Source organism: Chinchilla lanigera, unplaced genomic scaffold, assembly GCF_000276665.1.
Source record: "Chinchilla lanigera isolate Chin_1 unplaced genomic scaffold, ChiLan1.0 scaffold00169, whole genome shotgun sequence".
NCBI classification, from domain to species: domain Eukaryota; kingdom Metazoa; phylum Chordata; class Mammalia; order Rodentia; family Chinchillidae; genus Chinchilla; species Chinchilla lanigera.
The window spans coordinates 1,322,665-1,347,366 of NW_004955570.1; the positions used below are offsets into that span (position 1 = coordinate 1,322,665).

Consider the following 24,702-nt stretch of genomic DNA (forward strand, 5'->3'; position numbering starts at 1 on the left):
TTCCTGTCTCAGCCTCCCAAGTGCTGGGGTTACAAGTATGCGCCACCATGCCCGGCTTCTATATGAATTTTAGCCCTTTTTTTCCAGTTCTGCAAAGAATGTCTTTGGAATTTTTATGGGGATTGCATTGACTCTATAGATCACTTTTATGGCCATTTCAGTAATATTAATTCTCCCAATCCATGAATATGGGAGTCTTTCTGTCGTCTAGTGTCTTTAAGTTCTTTCTTCCAAGTCCTGTAATTTTCATTGTAGTATTCTTTCACCTCATTTGTTAGGTTGATTACCAGGTGTTTTAATATTTTGTTGGAGCTGTTTTGAATGCAGCTGTTTTTCTGATTTCCTTTTCAGCTAGTTTATTGGTGTATTTAAAGGCTGTTGATTGTTTAATGTTGATTTGGTATGCTGTCTTACTTTTGTGCAAACCAGAAGCTGTCTTTGGTAAAGGAAAAACACTTTAAAATTTTATTTATTTATTTATTTATTTATTTTATTTTCATGGTGCTAGGGATTGAACGCAGGCCTCACATGTTAGGTGAGCACAATGATATTTTAAATAAAAGTTTTAATTTTTTGTGTTTTTTTTTATTTTTTGTTTTTTAATTTTTTTGTTAATTTAGATTTACCAAGCAAATAAGTAAAAGGATAATTGTATTTTTACAAAGGCATGTTAAAAAAAAACTTTCAAGGTTTTTTTGTTTGTTTCGTTTTGGTTTTTTGGTTTTTTTAAGACAAGGTCTCACTGCCTTCAACTCTCTTATGTAGCCCAGGCTGGCCTTGAACTCTGGGTGATCCTGTCTCAGCCAACCAAGCAGTGAGATTACAGATGTGTAGCACCATGCCCAGCTGGGGAAAATACTTTTCAGCTTGTCCTCATAACAGCTTGGATTGTTTTTCTTAAACGTTGTGTATATTGTACTAGAACTTTTTCATCCTTTCTCTGTAGTTGGCTTTCTAAATGGTGCTATTCAGGTTACTCTTCTAGGTATTGATTTAGGATGTCGTAAGATAAGACACCTGTCCTTTTTATAACTTTCTTGAGAGTGTGTCTTGGTCTCGCTGTGTAGCTCAGGCTAGCCTCAAACTTGAGGCAATCTTCCTGCTTCAGCCTCCCCCAAGTGCTAGAATTACAGGTATGTGCCTCCATGCTCGGCTTGAGAGCATGTCTTAATGATACATTTTGAGATTAATTCTACATTTAACCCCCGAAATGTGTATTGTGAAGTTCCAGAGGCCTGGGTGTAAGCTTTCCGCACTGCCCAGGGAGGGGTCCATGCAGCCTTGTTGACTCCTGTCGTAATTTAAAGGGAAACTGTCACAATGTCTGGAGTCCTTGATGTCCTACAAATGAAGGAGGAAGACGTCCTCAAATTCCTTGCTGCAGAAACACACTTAGGGGTACCAACCTGGATTTCCAGGAAAAGTGGTGGAATCTATATCAGAAATCTGAAGCGGACCTGGGAGAAGCTTCTGCTGAAGTGCGAGCCATAGTCACTGCGGAAAACCCTGCTGTCCACATCAGTATCCTCTAGGAACACCAGCCAATGGGCTGCGCTGAAGTTTGCTGCTACTGCTAGAGCTGCTCCCATTGCTGAGCACTTCATTCCTGACCTTCGCTAACCAGGTCCAGGCAGCCTTCCAAGAGCCGCATCTTCTGGTGGTTACTGACCCCAGGGAAGGGCGGACCACCAGCCCCTCACAGAGGTGTCTGTGTCAATCTGGTAACCTCTGCTCTGTGTAACACAGATTTTCCTCTGCGCTAAGGGGACATTGCCATCCCGTGCAATAACTAGGAAGCTCACTCAGTGGGTCTGATGTGCATGCGTGGCACCGTGTCCCGCTGAACACCCTAGGGAGGTCATGCCTGATCTCTACTTCTACGGAGAGCCTGAGGAGATTGAAAAGGAAGAGCCAGCTGGGACCAAAGAGGACTTTCAGGGTGAATGGAAAATCTGTGTGCACAGCTCCTGAGTTTACTCCTGCCCAACCTGAGGATACAGACTGGTCTGAAGGCATACAGGTGCCCTCTGTGCCCATTGAGCAGTTCCCTGCCAAAAACAAGTGCTCTGCCGGCTCTAGGAGGCTGGTCTGCATCCCCCACTGCACAGGGCACGCAGTGGGTAAGAACCACCACTGAGTGGTTCTGAGCTGTTCTGCAGACACTTAAACAAAATGGAAATGAGGCTGATGGAAAATAGAACACCAGTTTCTTAAACAAAACAAAACACTGGGATAAGCCGGTGTGGGGTGTAGTATATTTGAAAACACACGGGAGCAAGGACTAATATATGGCTTTTATTATTTCGTTGTCTAGCTCTGCTTGTGACATCTGCTGGGAAATCATTAATAAATGAATAAACTAGTAGTCTTAACCATGACTATTAAACTTTACTTCATTGAGGACATGGATTATATCCTGTATTTAGAAAATATTCTGGAGGTGACAAGGGCCCTGCAATACTCATAGCCCTTTTTTAGATTCTTTTTTGTTATGGGTCACTGTGCTGTGATGAGAAGAGAGGAGATGGGATTTGTGTGTGTGGTGTGCAGGACTGACCCCGGGCTGTACGCGTGTTGGCACATGCCCTGCTGTGGAGTTCAACTGCCTGAGCCCTTTTACTCTTGAGACAGGGTCTCACCAACTTGCCTCAGGCCGCAGGCTTACTTGATTGTTTGTTTTACAGTGCTGGGGATGACCTTGGCTTTGTACACGCTAGGCAAGAGCTGTGTGGCATTGAGCCACATTTCTAGTCTTAAAAGCATCTGACCTGTGTTTTGAAATATGGTAACGGTCTTCAGTTTTTAAAGCATGCTATTGGTTTGATTTGGGTTAAAATCTTCTTTTTTTTCTTTTTTTCCCCCAAGGAGCCAGTCCTCTCCCCCTCCCACCCCACAGGTCACTACTGAGGCTGGTTTACATTAAAATTGTATATTTTAGTTTCTTCATGTTTTAAAAATTTTGAACATCAAACTTCTAGTAGTATACCAATTACTTTCCACATTTTTAGCATACTGTCTTATACAATGACTTTTTGCTTTTAATGAATAGACAGAACGGCTGTGAGGTCGCATCATTGAGTTTATGCTGTCTAGAACAAAATTACTTCTGCTCCCTCATTTTTCAGAAGCAGCAGAGAACTGTGGACAATTCTACTTGGAAGATCAGCTCTGAGAGAACTGGTAAGTGTAGTAGTGCTCTTGAATGATTTCTGATTTTTGATGTGGGTGTTGCTTATATTAAGCCTTCTCTTTGAAGTGGTAAGTAAACAGATTTTCTTGTTCCTAACACTTCATAAAGTACTAAGCTTCTCTTTGCTGAAATGGAAACATGTCTTATAATGTAGGTGCTGAAGTTTCCCAAATCTCCCTTTCTTCGTCCCTTTTCTGAAGAGGCATTGCTGTGAGTTAGCTGATGAAACCAGGGGACAAACATTGTTCTACTCCCTCAGACTGATTTCTCAGATTTGTTCTCTCATCCTGGAAGTCCCTTCTCTCCATTTTCCACGCTTAGGTCATAGCAGTTGTGGTTTCAAGGGCATTTCCAAGTGTGTATCAGTAAAGGGTAGCTGTTCTGCTTGCTGCTTAGGCGTTCTGACCCTGTGAAGATAACTTTTTAAGAGGATGGTTTTATCTGTAGTGCTGGGGATTGCACCCAGGGCCTCGTGCATGCTGTAAACCTGCTCTGAACTGCTTTGCAGCGAGCTGTATCTCCAGCCCTTATGTTGTTATTATAATGAATGTAGTGAATGTTACATTTATTTTGGAGCATTAGCATTTTTTGACATGCCTTCATCTGATCACTTCACATCCAGAATGACTCTCCAGAGAAGAAAATCCTCAAAAAGTTTTCTGCAGAAAGTGTTTCAGCACATTATTTACATTAATAAAGAATTACATTCAGCTGAAGTGTATCTAACATTAAAAGAATGGTAAATAAGTTGTGACATAGCCACCTGGTAAAATATTATGCAACCACTAGAAAGTGAATTTATCAAGATTTTAATAATAGGGGTATGTTATTATGCTATGACAGTAAGCAAAGAAAAGGAGGGTACGGAATTCTATGTTGAAAGTGCTGTAAACTAGGGGGAAATGCATTTTAAAAAAACTCAGTGGAATATGTAATCCTCAGTGTGACCCTGGAGTCTGATTAAAATTGCATTTGTGTAATTGCCTTCTTCTTTTCCAGGATCAGATTGAAGCAGAACTGAATAAACATTGGCAGCGGTTATTAGAAGGGCTTTCTTACTACAAACCTCCCAGGTATGACTTCCATGCACCTGGGTTAGAGTGATTCCCCAGAGGAAGCTGGCATAGTTGAAACTATCCTTATATATACTTCCGTGATATTGTTAGGTAACTAGATCAGAGAGAAAGCAATTTGGTTATCAGTAAAAAAAGGCTCGGGCACGGAGGCAGATGCCTGTAATCCCAGCACTCAGAGGCAGAGGAAGGAGGATCACTGTGAGTTTGATGCCAGCCTGGGCTACATAATGAGACCCTGTCTCAAAAAAACAAAACAAGGGGCTGGAGATTTAGCTCAGCGGCACAGTGCCTGCCTGGCAAGCGCAAGGTTGTGAGTTCAATTCCTGGTACCGGAAAAAAAACAAAAACAACAACAACAAAAAAAACCCAAACAAAAAAGAATATGGCACATTTTTTTCTATCTGTTGAAAGGGAAATTTATTCTAAAAAATTAATATAGAATCCAGTTATCTGACCCTTTCTGGGGAATGAGCATTTATTATTTCTAAGCATTAATATTTCTAAGATTTAGGGTTCACTACCTTTGTGTGAGCACTAAATGGGGCTATAGCAGTGAACACTAGCAGCTAACAATTTGGTGTTAACTAACAATTTATAGTGTTTATTATGTACCAGGGTTTTTTTTAAGTAGTTGACTTACAAGTTATTTAAGCCTTACAGTGATCCTTTAAGACTTTACTATTTTTATTTTTGGTGACTATGTAGGTTTTTACTGGTCAATTGAAAATGGCAATAATAAAATGTAAAATAGTTTAAAAAGAAAATATAGCTTGTAAGGCTGAGTCATTTATCTTAATTTGTGGTCTAGAGTTCACCCTCTTGCCACATCATCCTATCCTCGTTTCCTTTCTACTTCTAACATCTATTGGGTTTATTCCTTCTTTACTGTCTTCATTCTCTTAGTGTTAATCAGTTAACCTTTCTCTCGTAATGATTTGAAGTAACTCCCAGACATACTATTTTATCTGTAAATACTCCACTATGTATCTAAAATATATGGACTTTAAAAAAAAGAATATAAGGGGCTGGGGATTTAGCTCAGCAGCACAGCGCCTGCCTGGCAAGCACAAGATCGTGAGTTCAATTCCCGGTACTGGAAAAAACCAAAAAATTAAAATAAAATAAAAAAAGAATATAACAACTTTTATCACATTTAGATATTCTTTTGTTATCACTGTTTCCATTTTACAGATGGGGAAACTGAGGCACAGAGAGGTAAATAACTTGCCCAAGGTCACACAGCTAGTAAGTGGTGAAACCAGGATTCTAACCTGGCAGTCTTAACTGCAGTGTCTGTGTTTCTTATTCATCCTGTGTTACCTTTTTCAGAACCTATTGTTTTTCCCTACATTAGCCTTTATGTTGTGGATTTTCTGTGAAATGTAAGAAACGCTATTTAAAAAAAAAATCCGACAACATTGTACTTTATGTCAGAGCGTAGTCATCTGTGGCATTTAAGGATGTTCTGGAAGGATTTTAATGGTGTTCCTACCTATGGCCTTGTGCAGGCTAAACACAAGGCCCCCGACTCTGCCCCCTTTCCGGGAAAACTGTGTGGGATTTGAAGTCAAATAGATTTTTTCTTTTCTTTTTTAGCTAAAACTAAACTCTAGACTTTATTGGAACTTTACCATATTGGAACATTACCAGTTCTTTCATTAATGTCTTCTTTTTGTTCCAGAACCCAGTCCAGGGCACTATATTGCAATTTGTGGGCATGTCTCCTTAGTCTCCACTTAACTCTGACAGCATCTCAGATTTTTTTCCTTGATTTTGATGACCTTGAATATTTTTTAGGAAGACCAGTCAGGTATTTGGTAGAAACCCTCAATTTAGATTTGTCTGATGTCTTTGTCATTATTAGGTTTGGGGTGTGAGTTTTGGGAAAGAACACACTGAGGTGAAGGACCATTCTATCATTTCAGAGGGGATGTGTTACATTTACAAAGTCATTGGTGATGTTAACCTTGGTCACGTAGTTAAAGTATCATTTGTTTCTCCCCTGCAAAGTTACCACCCTCACCCACCTCCCACCCCCCACCCCTGCCGGCCTCTATATTTGGAGGTGCATTACTAAGTATAGTCTACTCAATGTGGGTGGTGGGGGATTAAACTCCACCTCCTGAAGGAGGTAGTATCTGTGTATGCTATTTGGGATTTTCCACAAGGAAAATTTCCCTTACTCCCTCACTCATTTGTTTATCAGTATCTACTCATGTATATTTATTCTGTAGTTCGTTTATGCTTTTTTGGGTGGGGTCCTGGTAATTGAACCCAGGGCTTTATGCATGATAGACAAGCACCATTGAGCTATGCCCTAGTCCCCTATATTTCTTTATACTTTGTTCTGTCTTTGGCCAGTGGGAATTCTTTCAGGTTTGTGTGTGTGCCCTTTTGACATGTCTCCATGCTTTTGTGTCTTGAACACTTCGTTTTCATTTGTTTGTTTGTTTGTTTGTTTTTGAGACAGGGTCTTGCTATGTAGTTCAGGCTAGCCTTGAACTCACAGCGATCCTTCCACCTCAGCCACCTGCGTGCTGGGATTATAGGCGTGTGCCACCATGCCTGGCTACATTCTTAGTTTTGGACACTTCACTGTGGTTTAGGCTCATCTTTAATTTTTCTGAATCATCTCTGGAGTCAGCCATTTCTCCAGGGAGTTCTAGTCCCTTTCATTGGAGAATGGTATTAGTAAAAAGGATGTGAGTGATAAATGTGGTTGCTGTTACTGAGGTCTCCTAACTTCTAGGCCTTCTCCATAGCGCTTAATAATACATGTGTGTATAGTAACAGACCTGGTTTTAAATTTCCTCTCAACTTTTTATTAGCTGTGGGATTTTTGGTAAGTTATTTCTTCTTTCTATGTGTTGATAATTCCATTTATAAAATAGAGATAGTAATATATTTATCTTTCAGGGTATTTGCAAAGATCAAAAATAATTAGTGTGTTGGGGTGGTGGCTCACACCTGTAATCTCAGCTACTAAGAAGGCTGAGGCAGGATTGTGAATTCAAGACCAGTCTGGGCAACTTAGCAAGACCCTGTTTCAACATAAAAAATGTAGAAGTCTGGGGATATAGCTCATGGTAGGGTGCTTGCCTAGCATGCACACAGTGCCCTGGTTTCAATCCTCAGCTTTGCAAAAAGACCAAAATGAAATAAAAACCTCAAATAAATCTACAAGTAATGTTGTTATAACAGAAATACACTATTTGTATTACTTAGGCATAACAAGTTCTGTGTTATAAAGTCTATTTCAGTGAGTGTGTGTGTATTTTGTAGGCACTTAAATGGCAGGGAAAAAAGCCTGTGCTAAAAATACCTTTAAGTATTTTTATTTAAACCACTAGAGGGTCATTGAGAATGAGGAAATGATTCATTCTTATTTTCGTAGTCCAAGTTCAGCTGAAAAAGTGAAAGCCGATGGAGAGTTAGCTCCACAACTGAAGGAAGTGGGCTTAAGAATCAGCAAGTTTTTGGTGAGTAAAAATTAGCTCCTGCTCACTTTTTATTACTTACAGTATGTTGGGCATGGTTATGTACGCGTATAATCCTAGCACTGGAGAGGCTGAGGCAGGAGGATCACCATGAGTTTGAGCCTAGCCTAAGCCACATAGTGAGTTCAGGGCCAGCCTAGACTGTATAGTGATACCCTGTCTCAAAACAAACAGACAAAACAACAAAAAAAATTTATTTGTAGTATGGATTTACCTGGTTTTATTGTTAGTCAAAATTCATTTTATTGCAGTGTCAAATGGAAATTCATTTTATTTCAATTTTGAGGATTTAATTCAATGTACTGTATTTCAGAAATATCCAGGTTACAACTTTACTTACCAAAAGTCAGAAATCAAAGTTACCTAACCTATTTGCTACATATCATAGTTTTCTTTTAATGGTTTATTTATTTTATTCATATCTGTTTTCTTCAGCAGGCCTGTGATAGTCTGTAAATTGAGGAGTTTGTATTTAAATATGTGGCTACTTCTGTTTAATGTTGGAAGCCCAGATCATGTCTTGCCACTGTATTAATGTGCTTGGTGAATGAGCGCCTGTTTTGGATTTGTGAATTTAGTTGTCATGCAAATGGTATTTCCGTTACCCCTTTTTTCTCCTACTTGGGGTGAAACTATTATGTTGCATGGAGTATTTGAAAAGGACTTGTAGCTGGGCATGGTGGCACACGCCTATAATCCCAGCGCTTGGGAGGCTGAGGCAGGAGGATCATCACAAGTTCAAGACCAGCCTGAGCTACAAAGTGAGCTCAAGGCCAGCCTGAACTGCATAGTGAGACCCTGTCTCAAAAAAGACAAAAAAAAAAAAAAAAAAGAGAGAGACTTGTGTTTATCCAAGTCCTGCCTTCGATCCAGAAGACAGATCATTTGAATGGTTTGCGCCCCATGTGTGATTGGAGCCTCTGTGGCTGCTCCTCTGTATCTCAGGGTCTTGATGAAGAACAGAGTGTGCTGATTCTCCAGTGTTACATTCAAGAGGACTACAGGGGCACAGTGGACTCTCTGAAGGTACGTGCTTATGCTCAGCTTCCTCTGCTGCACTTTTCCTTTTTCCATGGTGGTTTTAGCGAGGCTTGGCTCCCATTCTTTCAGCAGAGGTGGGTTATCAGGTGCAGCCATTCTCAGTAAAACTTCCCAAAGGCTTAAGAAAGAATATACATTTAAACTGAGCTGTGGCCTCACTTGGAAGGGTGGAGGGATAAAGAGAGACTCTTTAATCGTGGAACCAGCCCAGTGCCTCATTTTACATGTGAGGAACCTGAGGCTAGAGGAGAGCGGAGGGACGAGCACAGGTGTGAGTGAAGAGTAAGGTGTAGGGAATGTTTGCGGAGATAAATGGGCACTCATGATCTGGAAGGGTGAGGGGAAGTTGTCCATCTCTTTCTCTGTTAACTGAGTTTCGCCATAAGACGGCGTCTTGACTGCCCTCCTCTCCCTCAGACGGTCCTGCAAGATGAGCGGCAGAGCCAGGCCTTAATCCTGAAGGTCAGTAGTGGGCATCGTTTCCATTCTTTGGGGTACAGCTGGGTGGCAGCTTCTGCACCTTGTTTTCATGGGTGGCCTCTGACCCTTCTAGTGGGCAGGCTTGGAGGTCTTAGTGAAGACCGTGGTCAGCCAGTTGGAAAATAAGAGGCTGGATGCACTGGGCCCTGCTGAGATACTTTTCTAGGAGGTTGTTCAGTTCCTGCTGTTGGGATCTGGTTCATGGGTATCTTTTTTTTTTTTTTTTTAATATCTAAATCCAACAGAATTAATTTATATTTCTTTTTATCCTAAATTCCCTACTTACCCTCCAACCTCCAGGATCTCCTTTTAAAATGGAATTTTTGCTGGGTGTGGTATCACACACTGGTAATCCCAGCACTGGGGAGGCTGAGGCAGGAGGATCACCTTGAGTTTGCGGCCAGCCTGGGCCACATAGTGAGTTCAAGGCCAGGCTGAACTACATAGTGAGACCTTGTCTCAAAAGAAAAAGGGTTGGGCCGGGGATATAGCTCAGCAGCACAAGTGCCTGCCTGGCAAGTGTAAGCTTCTGAGTTCAATTCCTGGTACAAAAAAAAAGGTGATCCTATTTGATATGTAGTGAGACTTAATTCAAGCAGTTAGGACATATATCACTGATATTTTTGTGTTTGTTTCTATGTTTCTGGCCTGTCAGTTTGTATAGCTTTGTGTGTTATTTGAATGCTCTGAGAAATCATACTGGAAAACTTTTTATGAAACTTGTTTATGTTATTAAATAATTCCTTCCATCCTCCTCGGCTTCATTATTTTCTGGTTGATGAAGGTTTATTTTCTGGTTTCTGTTTTTTTGTTTTGTTTTGTTTTGTTTTTTGGTCTAATTCAAAAAAAATTTTGTTTTGGTCTTTTTGAGACACGTTCTCACTATGCAGTTCAGGCTGGCCTTGAGCTCACTTTGTAGCTCAGGCTGGTCTTGAACTTGCAAAGATCCTCCTGCCTCAGCCTCCCAAGTGCTGGGATTACAGGCGTGTGCCACTACACCTGGCCTCTTGTTCAAAATTTTGACAAACTTTTCAGTTCACATCTTAAGTGATCACCAGTAAGTGTAAATGAGTATCCTCTTGACAAAGGTGAATTATTGATATTGAATCTTTGGACTCTTCTCAGGTTGCAGATTATTACTATGAAGAAAGAACCTGTGTTCTTCGTTGTGTCTTACACCTTCTCACTTATTTCCAAGATGAAAGACACCCTTATAGGGTAAGCCTGTTTAGTGCTTCCAGTTCTCTCTGCCATTTAGCATTTCAGACCTTTTTAATCATTTTATGCTCTTCATATTGATTTGAATATCTACATTTTAGGTGAGAGTTGTTTTATTTTTTTTAAGGTTGAATATGCAGACTGTGTTGATAAATTGGACAAGGAACAGCTAGTTGTAAAATACAGGCAGCAGTTTGAAGAGCTATGTAAAACCGAAGCACCGACCTGGGAGACACGCGGGAACCTCATGGTACGTGACGCTTGCGCTCTGCTCTCCCATAGCCCGAGGAGAACAGCACGGCCCCATTCATGGGAGCAGGTTAAAGGATGATCAGGTACTAACTGAGCATGGGTCTGGGTTCTCATTCTTCAGAAAAACAATCAGATCAAAATGCCGATGGCTTCATAATAGTACTTAATTATGGACCCAGACTTTCTTTATCTGTTTATTTTCTGTCCTCACCTAAAATATTCTCCTAGTGGTTAATGCTACTCTAGGCCCAAGATTTTATCTTCTTTAGTGTCCTTTTCTGTGAAGCGTATGGCACTAGTCTGATCGTGTTATCCTAAATCCTAAACCAATCTGCATTTATAGATTGTAGCATGCCTTTTTTTGTTTTGAATTGAATGGATTTTTATTAAAAACATGTCAGCAAAAACAGACATTAGCTATTTAGAATATTTATTAAAGAGAGGGGCCCAGGCACGCCAGGCAAGTGAGGTACCTCCCCAGCCCTTCTTATTTATTTTGAGATAGGATTTCACTAAGTTACCCAGGCTGGCCTCGAACTCAGTGAGATCCTCCTGCCTCACAAGTAACTGGGATTAGAGATGTGCACTACCATGCCTGGCCTATGTTTGCTGATTTTTAGCAAAGATTACCTAAATGCCCTTCCAAGTGGGCTAGGTAAAATGAATTGTGACATTTACATGCAGTGGAATATTATACACTTGGTGCCCTCATTAAAAATGAGGGCGTTAAAGTATGGTTTTTAGCTGGATGCTCTAGTCCATGTTTATAATCCCAGCACTTGGGAATCTGAGGCAGGGGGATCACCGGAAGTTCAAGGCCAGTCTGGACTACATGATGTAACGCTGTCTCAAAAAAATCAAACAAACAAACAAAAAAAACACCTCATCAAAAATAAGTTCTTTTGGTACTAGGAATTGAACTCAGGACCTTGCGCTTGCCACGCAGGCGCTTATGCCACTGAGCTATATCCCTGGCCCTAAGGTATGGCTTTTATTCTCATTATTCTTTCCCATTTTTTCTTCATTGGTTATGCAGACTGAGCGCCAGGTGTCTCGCTGGTTTGTTCAGTGCCTTCGGGAACAGTCCATGCTGCTAGAAATTATTTTTCTCTTTTATGCGTACTTCGAGATGGCACCTAGTGATCTCCTGGTATTAACCAAGATGTTTAAAGAGCAAGGATTTGGTAGTAGGCAGACCAACAGACACTTGGTGGATGAGACCATGGACCCTATTATGGATCGGATTGGGTGAGTGTGAAGAAATGAAGTCACAGCATTTGTACAGTGTGTAGAGCATTAACATTTTCGTAGCCATTCTTGAATAGGTAAGGGGTGGGGAAGTGGGGGTGTACTTGAGACATTGCAGTTTGTACAAGAAGTAAAGGCTGGGATTCAAGGGGATATGTTCTTCTCTCAAAATAATCATTATGCGCTTCTCCTTTGTCTTCAACTCCGAGTTCATTCATTGAACAGAAAATAGTTGTTGAACAACCATCCCAGGCCAGTGTTATGCAAATGCAAAGAAGAGGTCATTGTGGACTTCGTTTTTTCCGCTGCTGATGGCCATGGATGTTCCCACATCTTGAGGGCTGTTCCCTCGATCATAGCAAAGATTCACACCTGGGATATGGGATGGTGTACATGGGTCAGGTGTAAGTGGTGGCTGTGAAACCTTTAGTACTAAATCTGTGCTGCCCAGTACGGCGGGCTCAGCTGCGCATGCCTGTCAGGTGCTTGAGGTGTGCTGGAAGTGTAAAGCACAGACTGGACCAGAAGACTTAGTATGAGAAAAGAGTGTTAAACAACTCACTAGTAACTTGTTGATAGCCAAGTGTGTGCGGTGAGGTTCAGAGCAGCAGAATGAGACCAAGGCACTGTTTCCTTTCCAGCTACTTCAGTGCCCTCATCCTGGTGGAAGGCATGGATATCGAGTCTTTGCATAAATGTGCTTTGGATGACAGGAGAGAGCTGCACCAGTTTGCTCAGGATGGGCTTATTTGTCAGGTGAGCTTGGAAGAACCTCCTCTTTTCTTGGCTCTCTTATGGTAAGTAGTGTGTTTTCAACTGCTTAAGTGTCCTGTTGTGTAACATTTCTAGTGTTGTAGGATTAGAAGTTGTGCATCCTTAGGTAGTTAGACCTGGAATAAACCTCGTCTTTGTCAGTCATCTCTGCAGTGACAGTTTAATCTGAGAGTGAGTAGTCATTCATGGAAATGGTACAGGGACAGGCGTACCACAAAACGAAAAAAAAGAGGAGGAAGATCAGGGGAATAAAATTTCTAGAGTCCCCATTTGAGCATACGTTTTATAATTCTAAATTAAGACTATTTAAAAATCAGGAGAAGCCAGGTGTGGTAGCGCACGCCTATAATCCCAGCACTTGGGAGGCTGAGGCAGGATAACCACTGTGAGTTCAAGGCCACCCTGAGGTGGTGACCTCAAGGTCAGCCTGAACTACATAACATGACCCTGTCTCCAAAAACAAAAAACAAATAAACAAAAAAAAACACAGAAAAAATGGTGGGTAAGGTGAAGAGTAATGGTGGGTATCTTCATCACTTTCCTCCTCACTGGGACAAAACACTGGACACCCAGACCCAAAGGAGAGGGCTCTTCCGGCGCATGTTTTTAGTCTAGTCGTGGGCTCCAATGCAGGAGGGTGGGAGGGAAGGCCCGGGTCGGGGAGAGCTGCTCACCTCAGTGGCCCTGCCGGGAAGGGAGCCCACCTTTCCAGGCCATGTCCCCAGTGACCTTTGTCCACTCACCAGGCCCCACCTCCCCACACCCAGCTGTGGCACCCCGTAATCAGCCAGCTCCACCTCTGAACGCATGAGGCTTTGGGGGGACGTGCAGATACAAGCCGTAGCAGGAAGGGGCTTATTAGCAAGGTTACTGGGGAACATCAGAGTGAACAGTAGGCTTCTCTGGATGAAAGAAATGCCTATTGATTATGGGGAAGAACCCTGTTGAGGCATCTTCATCCTTGCTATTTTCCCTTCATTAGGATATGGACCATTTGATGTTGACCTTTGGGGACATCCCTCATCACGCCCCAGTGCTTTTGGCCTGGGCTCTCCTCCGCCATACCCTGAACCCAGAAGAGACGAGCAGTGTGGTGCGCAAGATAGGCGGCATGGCCATCCAGCTGAACGTGTTTCAGTACTTGACCCGACTGCTGCGGTCGCTGGCCAGCGGCGGGGACGATGTGAGTCTGAGGCTGCTGGCTGAACAGGAGAACAAATAGGGAAGGGCAGGCAGAACCGAGGCTGCTGTAAGAGTGGCCACAGTGGAGTGGGTGAGGGTGACGAGGAGGAACTAACTTTAAAAGGCCTTTGCTGTTAGCAGACGCTGCTCAGCGCTTTCTCGGCAGGATCTTACTCCTTAGTACACTTATTTGGGTTAAGGGTTATTGTCTTGTTTTCCACATTAGGAAATTGAGAGTCAGTGAGATGCAATTTGCCTAAAGCAACAACTGCCAGCAAATGGTGGACATAGATGGAACTCATTATGCCTGACTCTTCAAGTGCTTGCCCTAGAGGACTGCTTGGGTCATATTGATGAGAGGAGCCCTTTCCGGGGGACCTGCTCTCTCAACTGTAACAGGATGGATCAGAATTTCTCTTGAGTCTGTGTTGGGGCTTAATTCAAGTGGCATGGTTTAGTCAGCCTATTTTGTTGTACTAAGATGAAACCTTAGAGACTAGGGTTTAGCTCAGTGGTGGAGTGTTTACCTCGTACATGTGAGGCCCTGGGTTCCATCCCCAGCCCTGCAAAGATAGTAAGATGAAAACTCAGATTCCACAGTTATGCTCCTTGGTATTTGCCCAGAGGGGTGGAAGATATTCACAACTGCCAGAACTTGGAGGTTGCTAAAATGTCCTTCAAAGGGTAGGAATAAGGCAACTGGTACGTCCAGACAACGGACTTTTATTTAGTGCTATAAGGGGGTGAGTGGTCAGGCATGAGCAGATTGGAGGACTCCTAACTGTACAATACGGAGCAAAAGAAGCCAGCTGGGAAAGGCTCATAGTATCTGGCTCCAGCCGAAGGTGTTCCAGGCAAGGCAGAGTGGGGAGATAGTACAGGGCAGCGTCAGTCCTCAGGCACTGGTTGAGAGGGAGGAATTTGAATAGGCTGTGTTCAGAAGACTTTCAGGGTAGTAAAGTGATTCTGTATGATAAGAAACTAGAACTGCTCTAAGAAGTGAACCCAAACAAAGCCAAAACATGAGCAAATAGGCCCCGTTTGCTGGCAGTGGTTGACTAATGTTGGTGATGGCTGAGGCACTGTATTAGTCCTGTCCTTTCTCCAGGATAGACTGGAGATGTAGACTGTCTCTTCTCGAGGCAGGCTGTGGTTTTCCTTCTCTTCCACACAGATTTTGATCATTTGAGGCGGGGAATATATAGAACTACATATATACACTGGGAATTGACCAGGGTCTCATGCATGATAGGCAAGTGCTATTGAACTGACTCTCCAGCTCTAAGTAGTTCTTTCTGATTTATTCTTTTTTTTTCTGCCTTTATTCTTGACTGAGTTGTTACATTTGTGGCTTTCATGTTTCTGCCTTTGTTTTTCTGATCTTTGTAACTAAATTAGGAAAATGGTGAAAGATTCAGGGTCCCACCCCACTTGCTTGTAAGGATGTACCATGCTAGACTTAGGCTGAGTCTGCACAGGTGCTGTGGCACTCAGTCAGTCACCGACTGCTTTGCTTTGCAGTGTACCTCGAGCACCGCATGCATGTGTGTCTACGGGCTGCTCTCCTTCGTCCTGACCTCGCTGGAGCTACACACACTGGGCAATCAGCAGGTTGGTACTTGGCTTTCTGGGCTGGCTGCACTGCTGAGCTCTGCAGTCAAATCCCTGTAACAGCGCTTTGGATCTGATACAGTTTGCTTCACATTTTCATTTGTTCATTGCTGTTTGGTTTTTTTTTTTTTTTTTTTTTTTCCAGTACCAGGAATCAAACCCACGACCTCGCGCTTGCCAGGCAGGTGCTGCTGCCACTGAGCTACATTCCTGGCTGCTGTTTGTTTTCATTTATGGTTATATGAGTGATATCCGTGACAGAGAAAACAAAATGCTGATCACTAGTAAGAAGTGTAATCCCATCTCGCCTCTGGATAACTTCTGTTAACATTTTGATGTGTTCCCTTCCGTGCTCTTCACACACATAAAACGTAATAATTCTTTTCTAGAATGGAGTCATACTAGATATTCAGCCCCTGGTACTTGTGCAGATGGGTTCAGAAACCAAGGGTACCAAAGTCTACTGCTGCTAAGTCCTTCTATAAGGTGGTGTGGTGTTCACATGTAACCTACGTGTGTCCTCCAGGATATTTTACATTATCTTTAAATTACTCAGAGTACCTAATACCATGTAAGTGCTTTGGGAATAGTTGTTAGGTGGTCTTGTTTAGAGAATAATGATTAAGAGAAAAAAGCCTGCATGTGTTTGTTCCAAATTTGGGTTTTTCTTCGTAGTTTTACTCCATGTTGATTAAGGTGTGGAGCCCACAGATAGGAGGGGTGACCGGTATTGTTTTATAACTTCATTTCTCTCTCTGTGCTCATCTGTCTCAGACAGCAGTGCATGCTAAAAGAGACTGTTCCGCAACATTTTTCTCAAATGCAGGATTTCAGACTCATGACCAGATAGACCACATTCTATGTCCCCCATCACAGGCTCCCACAGTAAACTGCTCAGGGCTAATGTTCTTTCATTTCTGTCCCTTCCCTCCTTGGTTATGTTACGGTATGTTATGTTATATGTTATGTTATGTTATATGTTATGTTATTTGTTTGTGACTCGAGACAGGGTCTCCCTATGCAGTTGAGACCAGCCTTGAACTGACTGTGCAGCCTAGGCTAGCCTTGAATGTGCAGTGATCTTCCTGCTTCAGCCTCCTCTTTGACTATTTTAAAACAAATCCAAGATGTCATGTAACTTCACTTGTGAATATTTCATTAAACATAGTTTCTCAAGCATTAAAATAACAGCAACCACAAAACAGTATCTTTAGATATCAAGTCAGGGTTCAGATTTCCAATTGTCTTATAAATGTCATAAATTGTGTTTAAGTAAATAGCATCATAGTAGGTTGATAAGTGTTTCAGGTTTCTTTTACTTTGTAACTGTGCTATACACTCTGGTAGCCATGAGATGTGTAGCTATTTAAATTTAAATTAACTGAAATTCAATATTCGCCTCCTTAGCTACACTTGAAAGTGGGATTTGGGAGAGCTAGTGCTGGGGATGAAATCTAAGCAGTGCTTAGCTATGGCCCTAGCTCTACTACTTCTTTTTTTTTTTTTATAGCTCTTTACTTTTTAAGATAAGATCTTACTAAGTTGTCCAGGCTGCCTCAATCTTGGCATCCTCTTGCCTTAGCCTCCCAAGTAGCTGGGATTACAAGGGTGTATCACTGCACCTGGCTATTGTGTTCATTCTCTTTTTGTTTGTTTTTTGAGATAGGGTCTCGCTGTGTAGTTCAGGCTGGCCTTGAACTCACTGTGTGGCTCAGGCTAACTTCAGACTTATAGGGATACTCCTACCTCAGCCTCCTAAGTGTGCACCATCACACCCAGCTCATTGTATTTATTTGTTTATTTATTTATTTTTGTCTTTTTGAGACAGGGTCTTGCTGTGCAATTCAGGCTGGCCTTGAGCTCACTTTGTAGCCCAGGCTGGTCTTGAACTTGTAACAATCATCCTGCTTCAGCCTCCCAAGTGCTGGATTACAGGTGTGCGCCCCCATGCCCAGCATTATGTTCATTTTTAATGATTAGTGGCTCATTTTGTAAATTGACAAAAACTTCTTAACATTAAAGAAAGATGAGATTGGACTTAATTGAAGGACTATTTCTAAACCATTGAGGACATAGAGCAAGCTTTGCACACTTGGAAAATTCTGGTCACAGTGGACTCTACCCCACGCTTGGAGGATTGTTATTAACGTGCTGGCATTGTAGGAATCCTTGTACCTGGATTTTAAAAAAGTCAATCTGTAAGCATTTATTGGATACCTAGTGTGTGCTAAGCTCTGTACTATTTGCTGAGGATAGAAAATTAAAAAGACATTGTTTTTGCCTCTTAGGAGCCCAGTTTAGCTGAGCCTAGTTATACCTTACATTTGTGTGGTGTTTCTGAATTTCCAGTTCACTTTCCTATACATTACCTCACTTAACCCTCACCATATGGTGGTACACGGAAGCATAGTACTAGCAGCTTTTTTGCTTAGGATTGAATTGAGAGTCTTGCTGAGTTGCTCAGCCTGGTCTTGCAGTTACAAGCCTCCTGTATCAGTCTGCCAAGCAGCTTAGCTACCACCGTACTCAGCTACTGTCAGTTTTTTCTCTGTCTGTTTTTGTTTTTATTTGGTTTGGTGTTTTGAGACAGGTTCTCACTATGCAGCCCAGGCTGGCCTTGAATTTGTAGCAGTCCTCCTGCCTCGGCTTCCCAAGATCTGGGATTACAGGTGTGTGCCACCATACCCAGAACTTATCCCTATTTTATAGATGACATTTGAAGTTCAGAGAGGTAAATTTGTCTAATGTCATCCTGCAGACACAACGTGGGTGGCAGCAAGGTACAGTCCTACTCTTTAAAGCCAGAGTTCTTTCTGACATGCGATGTAAAGGTGTTCATAGTGTGTTTGTGTCAGTAGAATGCAATTTAGAAAGACTGCTTCACCTGGGGAAAATGAATCATTCTCTCCCCTCCCCCAACAGGATATAATAGACACGGCATGTGAAGTCCTGGCGGACCCGTCTCTTCCAGAACTCTTCTGGGGAACTGTAAGTGTTGGAGGGAGTCCTGCTGTTACACTCTGGAGCAAAAGGATTTGTCAAACCCTTAGTCATAGGTTTTATGCTTAGCATTTATGTATGTTTTCTGGTTTAATCTTCATAAAAATGGGCATAGTCGATCCTGTTATTGTCACCATTTTGAGGATGACGAAAGGTGATGCCTGGAGATTTAAGGTGCATTTCTCCAACTTGTGAACATACTGTTAGGGACCGTCACTGTTTCTACAAGTTACCAGGGTGTCGTGATTGATTAGCATGAGAACTCAGCTTTGGAGAAAGAGTGAGCATTGCTGGGCATGATGGTGCATGCCTGTAATCCTAGCACTCTGGAAGCTGAGGCAGGAGGATCGTTGCAAGATCGAGAAAGAAAGAAAGAAAGGGAGCATTGATGGTAGCCTCATGCCTCAGACTTGCTCTGGTAAATCGCTTTTTTCTCTTGGGCTGTGGCTGGCTGTTCTGTCTGGATCTCTTACTCTTTCCCTGGGAGCCTGGTTCCTCTTCAGAAGCTCACAGTTTCCTGGGTGGAGGCAGAGGAACGAGCCAGTATTTGCACTGAGCACCTGTTGCTTGTGTGCAGTGGCTGAGCACTCACACACTGGTGGGCAGTTGCCACTTTAGTGGAAATGCACATCGAGGAGCAACATTGTTTTCCTGTAGGAAGAATGGCAAAGAAGAGGCCACTGAAGAGACTAGCAGTCTCCTTCAGTTCTCTACTGACTCAGTCGTCTGTTACGATAGAAAGTAAGAATGTGTGAAATTAGTAGAGAAGGATGGTGTCTGTCTAAAGGGAAGTACGAGCCCTCGGTTTTCTTACAGTTGCCAGGAAGTTCTGAAGGTCAGTGACTCCTCCCCTCCCACTGTAGGAACCAACCTCTGGCCTTGGGATCATTCTGGACAGTGTGTGTGGGATGTTTCCCCATCTTCTTTCCCCGCTCCTGCAGTTGCTCCGCGCCCTTGTGTCTGGGAAGTCCACTGCCAAAAAGGTGAGTTGTCCGATCAGACCCTGAAGAGAGCGGGAGACACTGTCGAGGAGCTTCCATTAGGAGCCCTTTCTGCTTGCCACATTGCTGTTCTGCTGCCGTAGTAAGAGGTTAAAGTTGGACGGAAGATGCCAGAGATGGTGCCTCACTTGTATAAGATGAAGATCTTTTTACCAAGTACCTGCTGTGGTTACTGTGGGAATAAGAATAAAGTTCCTTATGTCTGTTTGGAAGAGGATAATAGAAGAAATGCGTAATAACCATATGCATAGAGAGAACATCTTTACTGCTCAAAGTAATAAAGACCACACTGCTGAGAAAGCACAGCTGTCTGGTGAGAATGGGGACGCTGGATTGGCCGCAAATTAGATTAAGGAACGGTGAAGCCGAGCATAGTGGCGCATGCCTGTAATCCCGGCGATAAGGAGGCTCACGCAGGAGGATCACTGCAAGTTTGAGGCCAGCCTGGACTACAGAGTGAGTTCAAGGCCAGCCTGAACTACATAGCAAGACCCTGTCTGAAAAAAAACTAAAACTAAAAAAAAGACTAGTAAACATAGGCAAGAACAGGAGAACCAGGCAAAAGCCACAGTTGTGGGCTGGTGAGAAGTTTGAGGACCGGCACGTACGTTCTGGCTGGAAGAACAGGTGTGGGACTTGCTCGAATGTTGCATAGGTGAATGTGTGACAGTTTCTTCCTGCATGTTGGCAGGTCTATAGTTTCCTGGACAAGATGTCTTTCTACAATGAACTTTATAAGCACAAGCCCCCTGATGTGATCTCCCACGAAGACGGAACTCTGTGGCGGAGGCAAACACCCAAACTCCTGTACCCTCTGGGTGAGACAGAACGCCTTGGTGGGGCATCCTTCACAGCAGTCTTTGACAAGGCCGCGCTGTTGCTGATTCAGTCCTTTTTGTGTCTGCTGTCTGTGAGGCAGCTCCTTCTCTGGTTGAGGTGTTTGTTGATTCATTGATAAATAATGGGAATCTCTCATCCTCCCTCCTGCCCTCCTCCCTGCTTTTGAGATGCCTGGGATTGAACTCAGGGCCTTGTAGATGCCAAGTCAGCACTGCACTGCTGAGCTGCAGCCACAGTCCGTGACTCACTCTTTTTAATGACTACACATTGATCTTTGGTGTTCCATCATTTTTCAGTCTCTCTTCTGCTAAAGGACATGTAGACTGAGAGGATTTTGCCACTGCCACTGATACTGCATAGGATGTGTACGCTCTTATATGCTGGTGCTTTTATTTGTAGTAGAGAGAATCGCCAAAGTAGAAGTTTTAGGTAAAAGGATGTGTACAAATAAAAAGTTTGGATACCCATCAGCAGATGAATGAATAAACCAAATGTGGTGTTTTGGTTAACACACACACAGACACACACAATGGAATGTTATTCTGCCTTAGAAAAGAATTTCTGGATGAGGGTATGGCTCAGAGGTAAAATGCTTACCTAGCATGCATGAGACCCTGGGTTTGATCCCTTACATTTTAAAACAAAATGAAACAAAACAAAAAAAGGGTGGGAGAAGAAATTCTGTACATTCTACAACATGAATGGACTTCGAAAACATTTTGTAAGTGAAATAAGCTGGTCACAGAGGACAGCCGCTGTGTGATTCCACTTCTCTGCAGCACTCAGAGTTGTCAGGTCAGAGAGTGGTAGCTGCTGGGCCTCTAAGATGGAGAGCCTGGGCAATTACTGGTGAACCGGCCCAGAACTGGGGTTTTGCAGAATACACACCTTATGTGGGTGGGTGGTGATAATGGCTACGCCAAGTGTGAATGTGCTGGGATCCGCTCAATGGCACACGTCAGCCTGGTTTAAAATTAAAAAATAATTTTAAAGGGCCAGAGATCTAGCTCAGTGACAAAGCACCTGCCTGGGAAGTGCAAGGTCCTGAGTTTGATTCCTGGTTCAAAAAAAATTTTTTTCCTGTATTATTATGTTATCCTTCTTTTACTCTTTAAAATAAAAAAAAAAAAATCTAAAAAAAAAACAAAATTTTTTTTTCAAGTTTTCAAATAGTGCCACATAAAGCCATAGAGAAAGATTGTAAGTTTATTTTGTTGCTGGGTGTGAGTGTGTAAGAGTGAACAGTCATCACTCTCGAGCTCCGGGAACACAGTGCAGAGGCACAACCCGTGCGCCGTGACCCGTGTCACCCTGGCAGGCCAGCGTCCTGGCATCCATGGTGTCGCAGATGGGGATGGAAGCCGTTCTGCACACAGCTGATTGTTGCACATGTGGAGAAGTTGCCTTTGCCAGGTCGCGGAGACCTTTTAACTTTGGTTTGGTGGGGAAAGCTGTAAAAACGTTAGCTGCTAAGAACAGAGCCCACATTTCTTGGCATATAAATATTGTTTGATAGAGGAGTTGCTTCTTGCTATTTGTTCTTAGGCACTAGAATGACTTCTCTTCCTCTGCCCTCAGGGGGTCAGACCAACCTCCGCATCCCTCAGGGCACCGTGGGTCAAGTGATGCCAGACGAGAGAGCTTACCTGGTGCGCTGGGAGTACTCCTACAGCAGCTGGGCCCTCTTCACCTGCGAGATCGAGATGCTGCTGCATGTGGTGTCCACGGCAGGTGAGGCGTGGGGAGGGAAAAGTGGGCATGCTTGCATAGTGAGGTAGGGGCAGGGGTTGAATCCAGGCCCAGCAGGGTTAGGCTTTGTCTCAGTTGTTTGGCCCAAAGTCAGAATCCTCTCTCCCACAGATGTGATTCAGCACTGTCAGCGCGTCAAGCCCATCATTGACCTGGTCCACAAGGTCATCAGCACAGACCTGTCCATAGCAGACTGCCTGCTGCCCATCACATCCCGCATCTACATGCTGCTGCAGCGGTGAGTCCTCACCAGCCGAAGCCCCAGCAGAGCTCCCAGTGTCGAGCTGGGTTTCCAGGAGTTCAGCACACATCGTCTAGGCCCTTCCACGTTTCCCTGTGGGAACCTTGAGGACGCCTGTCCCTGCTTGGGATTTTTCTGTGTTTAGATCCCTGCTAGTGTGAGGCCTTTAGGAAGAGAATTCTAGACGTGATTGCATTGTTCATTTTATTAAATACAGTGCACTGATTTTCAACCAGGTTGACGACAGTCATCGCCCCTCCTGTGGATGTCATTGCTTCCTGTGTCAACTGCTTAACTGTCTTGGCTGCGCGGAATCCAGCAAAGGTGAGTTCTAGGTCTTCCCAGCAGCTAAGGAATCCATACTCGGGCTATACCTAGAGATGTGTGGACCCTTAACTCCTCTTTCCTTCCTCAGGTCTGGACAGATCTTCGTCACACAGGATTTTTGCCATTCGTGGCACATCCTGTCTCCAGCCTGAGTCAGATGATTAGGTGAGCCAGGCCCGGGCAGATCGGCCTTGTCCCCAGTGCTGACCATTCTCCTTCCAGGTCTGGTCAAGCTGCGTTTAATTTAGGGCAGTCTGGTTTGGTTGGTTTTATGAAAATTGTCTCCCTATATGCTCAGTGTGCTCCTTGCCCATTCAGCTCTTGGACCCACGGGGGAGTGAGGACCAGGTAAAGGAGATGAGAGCACTGGGGCACAGAGCTGCTCTCCTCTGTCAGAGCACCACACGGGCGGCTCACAGGTGTTAAAGCCTGAGAGTGAGTGAGAGATTTCTCATCCAGCTGTGCCTACTTTACTACCTGGGTACATGGGAGTTTACTTTCCAGTCAGGAGCATCCAGGTGTATCTGCATCTGGACTCTTGACTTCCTCTGTGTGTATGTGTGTGTGTGTGTGTGTGTGGTATTGGGGATCAAACCGAGGGCCTTTTGCACATGCTAGGCCCGTGTTGTACTTCCACTGAGCTACACTCACAGTCCTGATGTCTCATTCATTCTATTTTTAAAAAAATTTTTAAATGTCACTGGATATCAAACCCAGGGCCTTCACACTGAGCTATGTCCTGATTTTTTTTTTTTTTTTTTTTTGAGACATTGTCTCTAGGTTGTCCAGGCTGGGCTCAGACTTGGAAGTTTCCTGCCTTGGCCTCCCAGAGTACTGGAAACCCACCCCCAGTGACCCATTCTTAAGCACAGTCATGCTATTTACTCCCCATTCCCTAGATATTGCAGCCTACCCAGGAGACCAGTTACTGGTACACAGGCTCCGTCTTATTACCTGAGTGTTCTCTCCTCACTCTCGTTTGTAAGACACGTTTTCCTGATGCTCATTTGATTTCTTATTTTAATGTTCTTGAAATTGTAAGTCAGCAAGAGATTTTCTTAATGTTTACCCTGGGTATAACGTTGTTTAGATTTGATTATTTTCCTTGCAGAGCATTTGTATTTTATGCCTTAGCCGTGTAGATAACAGCAAAAATGCTCTGTAAATGCTCCTGAAAGCTTGGAACTTCCCCATCATCTTGCCTCTGCCCCTGTCTTCCCCAGCGCGGAGGGGATGAATGCTGGTGGGTACGGGAACCTTCTAATGAACAGTGAGCAGCCTCAGGGCGAGTACGGCGTCACCACCGCCTTCCTGCGCCTGGTCACCACCCTTGTCAAGGTACATCTGGTTGGGAGATTCTCCAGTCCCTGCTCTCATCGTCCTCTGTAGGCAGAACAGTTGTCTTGAAGTTTCTGTCTTGAGGCCCTAATCTGTGGTAGATAATGGTAGATACCTACATTTGGTAGATAATGCTTAATAATGTGGATTATTTACTACTCAGCAGGCTTGTGGGGTAAAAACGGGCTCCACGTGGGTAACGCAGTGCCTGTCAGGCTACTGTACCTGTCCCTGGGGTAACGCACGTCTCGTGTCGTGTCCCAGCCTGCACCTGTGTGTGTGAGGGCTCCAGAAGCACAGTGTTTGCTGTTTGCCATGTAAGAGGCGCTCCATTTCCTACTCATTTCCTCCCTTTTTAAAATGAGTTGTGAGCATCAGCTGACCTCATAATTAATGACTCACAACTCAGTTTGAAAAATACGCTGTGTAGTTTAGAGCAGGGATTTTGGAGTCAGATTAGGCTTTTGTTACGGGCTGGTCACTTAGCATGCGGCTATGTGACCTTGGGCAAGGACAGAGTTTCTCAGAGCCTCTGTGATACAGGAGTGGTGTATGGGCTGTGCCTCATTGGGTTGAGAAGGTCATGCATGGGCCAGGGATATAGCTCAGTAGCATAAGCACCTGCCTGGCAAGTACA

The 24,702-nt window shown here is 43.6% G+C and overlaps 1 protein-coding gene and 1 pseudogene across 2 annotated transcripts in view; both read left to right on the forward strand.

Moving 5' to 3' along the window:
- Nucleotides 1–24,702, forward strand: part of Nup188 (nucleoporin 188kDa) — a 56,516-nt gene that overhangs the window by 9,667 nt on the left and 22,147 nt on the right. For both annotated transcript variants that reach the window (XM_005413601.1, XM_005413602.1), the window contains exons 2-20: nucleotides 3,126–3,180; nucleotides 4,190–4,263; nucleotides 7,661–7,745; nucleotides 8,709–8,789; nucleotides 9,222–9,266; nucleotides 10,410–10,502; nucleotides 10,630–10,752; nucleotides 11,791–12,002; nucleotides 12,644–12,758; nucleotides 13,759–13,959; nucleotides 15,480–15,569; nucleotides 18,492–18,557; nucleotides 19,433–19,552; nucleotides 20,262–20,388; nucleotides 21,989–22,141; nucleotides 22,271–22,397; nucleotides 22,637–22,724; nucleotides 22,816–22,892; nucleotides 23,951–24,065. In XM_005413601.1, coding sequence (XP_005413658.1) covers nucleotides 3,126–3,180; nucleotides 4,190–4,263; nucleotides 7,661–7,745; nucleotides 8,709–8,789; nucleotides 9,222–9,266; nucleotides 10,410–10,502; nucleotides 10,630–10,752; nucleotides 11,791–12,002; nucleotides 12,644–12,758; nucleotides 13,759–13,959; nucleotides 15,480–15,569; nucleotides 18,492–18,557; nucleotides 19,433–19,552; nucleotides 20,262–20,388; nucleotides 21,989–22,141; nucleotides 22,271–22,397; nucleotides 22,637–22,724; nucleotides 22,816–22,892; nucleotides 23,951–24,065 — 2,047 coding nt within the window. The remainder of the gene's footprint in view (nucleotides 1–3,125; nucleotides 3,181–4,189; nucleotides 4,264–7,660; nucleotides 7,746–8,708; nucleotides 8,790–9,221; nucleotides 9,267–10,409; nucleotides 10,503–10,629; nucleotides 10,753–11,790; nucleotides 12,003–12,643; nucleotides 12,759–13,758; nucleotides 13,960–15,479; nucleotides 15,570–18,491; nucleotides 18,558–19,432; nucleotides 19,553–20,261; nucleotides 20,389–21,988; nucleotides 22,142–22,270; nucleotides 22,398–22,636; nucleotides 22,725–22,815; nucleotides 22,893–23,950; nucleotides 24,066–24,702) is intronic.
- LOC102022758 lies at nucleotides 745–3,105 on the forward strand (annotated as a pseudogene).